General features: G+C 41.7%; 1 protein-coding gene across 1 annotated transcript in view; it reads right to left on the bottom strand.

The window, feature by feature from the left end:
• The window catches only part of ihha (Indian hedgehog signaling molecule a), a 9152-nt gene extending 3897 nt beyond the window's left edge, over nucleotides 1-5255 (bottom strand). The window contains exons 1-3 of the mRNA XM_014022332.1: nucleotides 4585-5255; nucleotides 2446-2603; nucleotides 2205-2308 (exon numbers count right to left, since the gene is read on the bottom strand). Coding sequence (XP_013877786.1) covers nucleotides 2205-2308; nucleotides 2446-2603; nucleotides 4585-4899 — 577 coding nt within the window. The 5' untranslated portion in view covers nucleotides 4900-5255. The remainder of the gene's footprint in view (nucleotides 1-2204; nucleotides 2309-2445; nucleotides 2604-4584) is intronic.
• Nucleotides 5256-5286: the final 31 nt, after the last annotated feature.

The raw sequence follows: 5286 nt of genomic DNA, 5'->3' as shown, positions 1-5286 counted from the left end.
TAATCTAATAAACAATATTTTTAAAATTATCACTATGTCTACTGAGGTTTTGGATTCAAATAAGCAACTATTTCTGTAAATTCTTTACATATTTTACTCCTAAGAATTAGTTTGTTTTCACTTTTCTGCATTGATCTTGCTATTCTGCTCAGAATGTCATATCGACTTCACATGACAAAGAGTCTGTAAATATGGAATATAAGTAAACAAACATGCTTATTTATGCTTTGTTGAGCCACTGAGATTCATTTCTCTGGTCCAACCTGCAGCAGACTGCTCTTGATCTTGTATCTGAGCTATGTGGCCCTTTAAGACGTAGCGAGATGAGGTGGCAGGAGCGGGTAGTCAGTGAGGGCTAATGGATAACCAGCTGATTGTATCTGCACAGTCAAAGCACGGACGGGGGTCAGGGAGACGGGAGAGTACACAGACTCAGACCTGGTTCAAGATACGGTTTGGTTTAAAGCAAAGTTACAGATTTCAGCCACGTCACGTGACATTTCTTCCAGAGGGGAATTGAGACACTTAGCCTCAATTCTCTATTGGAAACAAGAAATTAAGTTGCATAAATGTGTGTTTATGTGGGAGGCTTGTCTTGAGGTGGTGTTAAAGCAGCCAAATATTTGTCCAAGGTGTGTGCGTCTTTAAGCTCGAATGCTGCAGAAAAGGAGGGCCGTGATAAGACGCAGATAAGAGATCTGAGAGAAACCTTCTGAAGGAAATGCAACAGCAAAAACAAAGGGAGAGTTAATCATCTCACAGCCTGCTAACCTCAGCTCAGCACGTGGAGTTTGGCATCAAATAACTGGTGGTACCAGACATGGGCAAACGGATTTCTAAAAGTTCTCCAAAGTCAGATTAGCTGGAGCTGGAATGCTGTCACTTATTGTTTCTAGAGTGGGTTTATCTGATTAAGTAATAAAGTTGGAGGATGTAACTAACACAAAAAGTAAACACTTCTTCAGAAAAAAATCTGACTGGATGGGTCTGATTTCACTTTAAAGATAAAGCAAATCTTTAAGAATAAACTGAAGGCAATGGGTGTTTTTGTTGCTTATGTTTGTGTGTTTGTTACCAAAATATCTCACAAACAACTTGAAAAGATTTAATAAAATATACACCAATGAAATGTATAGATGTAAATCTACAACTAACTACATTTTAAAGCCGACCTGTTTCAAGATGACTTTAAAAAAATATAAAAATGTCAGTTTCACACACACTGTCCTCAGTTTGATGTAGTAAGATTGATCCCCATAAACGTTCAGTGCTAACCCCTCGTGCAAGACATTTGTTTAAAATGTATGATTAAAGTGATTTAAATCAGCTGTGTCTGTGTGTTAAAAATATCTCATGAACTACTCAGTAAATTTGAATGAAACAGAAAACAATCAGTGGGTTTGAACGTAAACTGATTAACTTTTAGAACCAACCCAGTTTAGAATACAGTTTGCCAGATTTTGAGCTAAAATTTGATGCGTTAGTAGCTAAGCATCTCCTTGAAAACAAACTCTAAGCACAACACATTTGCTTAAATCCTTGGCATAAATTGCAGAAAATGCTCAGAAAAAATAAACTTAAATTAAATTAAAGTCAACCGAATTCAAGATGGCAGCCACAGAAAGCTGACTTCAGGTTACACAAATATGTCTATATCTAAGTGAATTTTACAAATACTGAGCAAAACTCTGGTCGTTCTCAAACAAATGCAAGGAAAAATTGCAATTTTCCATGAGTTTGCAAATAATATTCATTTCAAGATTGAACTAAAGCGACAACAAGAAAAATATTTCTCAAAATGAGATGGCATTAATTATTTTAGAATTCTCACATGAAAGGCAGTAAGTGATATTCATTCCTATAAGGAAGGCTTGGTCTTTATCTGCTTCTTTATTTGTCCATAGAGAGGATATTTTATTAGTGTTAAGACCAAACTGTGTTGTTTATTCTTTAATCTCACTGACTGATCGCTTCCTGGTGAGACTGAATATGGCGAAGAGCACAGGTGCACAGCCTGCTTTGATTGGCTCCCAATGGGCCACGCACAGACAAACATGTTCACAGAGTGATGGTGAAGGCGAGCTAGACTGTTAGTGAGACACGCCACAAAGAGTCCACCTCATTAATGAGTTATAACAGCTGGCGCACAAAGAAAACACACAAAGACACGTTGAAATTTGCAGCTGCTCTGATTTCTTTCTTACCTGACTTGACGCTACAGTGAATGTGGGCTTTGGACTCGTAGTAGACCCAGTCAAATCCAGCTTCTACAGCCAAGCGAGCCAACATGGCATACTTATTTCTGTCCCTGTAATGAAGGGAAACCTTTTCAGTCGCTGTCTTTTGCAAGTACCAAAACACATTTCAGCATTAAATGTGTATAGTTGGTGTCTTGTCACGATAGATTGAAGAAGTCACTGACTGTAACCTCAGCGTATAATGTACCTGTCTGATGTGGTGATGTCAACAGCACGGCCCTCGTAGTGCAGCGAGTCCTCGGAGTGATGGCCGTCCTCGTCCCAGCCCTCCGTCACCCTGAGCTTCACACCTGGCCACATGTTCATCACAGAGATGGCCAGAGAGTTTAACTTGTCTTTGCATCGCTGAGAGGGGCAAAGAAAAAAAGGAAACTGTCAGAGACAAACGTGGGAATTATCTAACCCCAAAAGTGCTCAAGTGGTAAAAGTCTGGGGAGTAATCAAAAGATTAAATATGTCCTCTGGACGAGTTCATCTTTAATGAAACATTTCATCTGGCTTATACTTATTTCTTCTACGGACTGAAGACGTCTCTTGGAGGAGAGACAGATGTTTCACTAAAGAAGAACCCATCCAGAGGACCTACTTTCTTTTCTGCCTGGATTACTGAGATGCATCAGGACATCTGGGGAGTAAAAAGGATTCTGAGGCTAGAATAAATTGAAAACCTGACATTTCTTGAAGGAATGAATATCGCCCATCTTCTTTGGAAGTTTTAATTCACAAAGGAAGCCACAGTCACATCTTGTGAGATACCTCATCATTTGTCATTTTAGGTAAGGTGTAGCAATGCTGTGCTGGCAAAAGCTAATGAGCTGAGGTGGCCATCTTGAACTGGGTTGCTGCAAACGCCAGTCAGTGTGCTCCAGGGCAGCTGTGGCTACAGTGTAGCTTACCATCATCAGTGTGTGAATGTGTGTATGAATGAATAAAGTAATCTCTGAGTGTCTAAAAAAGCATTAAGACTAGTAGTTGTAGTAGTAGTAGTAGTAGTAGTAGTAGTAGTAGTAGTAGTAGTAGTAGTAGTAGTAGTAGTAGTAGTAGTAGTGTTATAAACATTCATTCAGTGATTAATTTCTAAAAGTTTTATCAAAATTTAAAGAATGGTTTATCAGATAATTTGCTAACATGGTGTTTACCTGATGCAGGTGTTGCCACAGTTTGAGCCAAAGAAGTTGTGCAACAGATATCACTTTGTGTATGTGTTGGGAACGATGGTCAGCTCTCATTATCTCTAAAACTGGGGTGGTTACCATCCTTTTAGGTCAGTTAGCTGCAGTCATCTTGGATTGAGTTAACTTCAAAGCTTAGTCGCTTTTAGAACACTCACCGACTGATTTTTGAACGTTAAAATCCATCAAGTGACTCGTGATGTTTTACTAACAAACTGACAGAAGGGACTCTAATGACCAAGTTTTCTAAAACCTCATCTTTTAGAAGTTAAATTATGTATTGAGGGTGATTATCACACCATATATGAGTTCAATGTCTGTAACATTGATTGCGTTGTCAGTTTTGTTTTTCCTAGACCAGTTGGTTCTGGTGGCCATCTTGAATGTGAGGAAATAAAACAGACAAAAAGGTAAAAATAAGTGATTATAAAAGATAAAACCCTGCACTGAAATAAATGTGTTGGACTTAAAGCATGACTGTTGCCTCACACACCATATGGTACACTTAAAGTTGCACTCCGAGTAATAACTATAAGTCACAAGATGAATGTTCAAAGTACACATGTCTGATTTTCTTTTCTTTTTTCCTGTTTGTTTGGGGTGATTCAGAAGCTTGGGGTGCAAAAGAAAGGCTAGAGCTCAACATAGGTTGTGAATTTGAAACTATTTAAAGTTCAGTAAAGTTTCTCAATGAATGAGAAAAACAACTATAATGAGTTAATTGCATATGCCACAGTTTCCGCAAGGATGCAGTGAACTTTTACGCGTGACTGCGTGCGTAAAACCGCAAAGGGTCCCAATGGCACGTTCACCCAAATGGCTGAAAGCAGTGTTGGTTTTAGCCAGGTGAGCAGGGTAAACTGTGCCGGTTAGGATTGTTGTTTGCTAGATTTAATGAATTCATTATGAGTAATCTAAAAGAGAGGGGGGGTTTTCCGGCCCACACATGACCGATCAAATGGAAAATGAGACAATGATTGGGGTCACTTGAGGTGGAGGTTTAAAGCAGCAGAAGTATGTTAGGTAGCAAGTTCCGAGAAGAAGCCGAAGGGTTAATGAAATCAATCAGTTTGGTTTAAACATTTAACTGACAGCAAACATTCAGCAGCGCTCAGGAGTTTCTTACTTTGTCCAGCTCTGGGAAAGCATCTCACCTGCGTCATGAGCCTGTCTGCGCCTGTGTCCTCCTCATCCTTAAAGATGATGTCTGTGTTGTAATTCGGCGTCAGCTCTTTGAAACGCTCGGAGTTGCGCGTAATTTTGCCCTCGGGCCGCCCGCTGGCCCCCAGGGTCTTCTCGGCCACGTTGGGGCTGAACTGCTTGTAGGCGAGCGGGATGAGCTTCTTCGGGGGTCGCCTCTTGCCGTATCCCCTCCCCGGTCCGCAGCCCTCCGAGGCAGGTGCGAGGAGGAGGAGGAGGAGGACCAAGGCGCACAGAGAGGCTGGGAGAAGTAGCAGGGAGATCCGCATCGCCCCTGCGTGGGGTGGGGGGGTGGGGAGGGAGGACTCTCCCGTGGGGAGAGAGAGAGATGTCTTCAGTGCCTCCCAGATTCAGTGTCCATTGTCCGTGGCATTTCCAGCGGCACGTCCGGAAAATCTGGATAGAAGGTCAGCTCCGCGCGTCCACACTGCACCATGAGGAAAGCAGAAAGTTTGAGGGTTCTGCAGATCTGAGCCGAACTCGCGCTGCTCTCCCGCCGCCTCACAGAACCAACGGTAAGTGCGTTGGGCTGTAAAGTCCGCGGATTTAAACAAACAGGTTCAAAGTCGATTTGGTGGGCGTGAGAGTTGGAGAGAGAGAGCGAGAGAGAGAGAGAGAGAGAGAGAGAGAGAGAGAGAGAGAGAGAGAGAGAGAGA

Source organism: Austrofundulus limnaeus, unplaced genomic scaffold (genome assembly GCF_001266775.1).
Source record: "Austrofundulus limnaeus strain Quisiro unplaced genomic scaffold, Austrofundulus_limnaeus-1.0 Scaffold325, whole genome shotgun sequence".
Taxonomy (NCBI): Eukaryota; Metazoa; Chordata; class Actinopteri; order Cyprinodontiformes; family Rivulidae; genus Austrofundulus; species Austrofundulus limnaeus.
The sequence above is the reverse complement of the archived record's forward strand: the minus strand, read 5'-3'. Positions and strand labels throughout refer to the sequence as shown.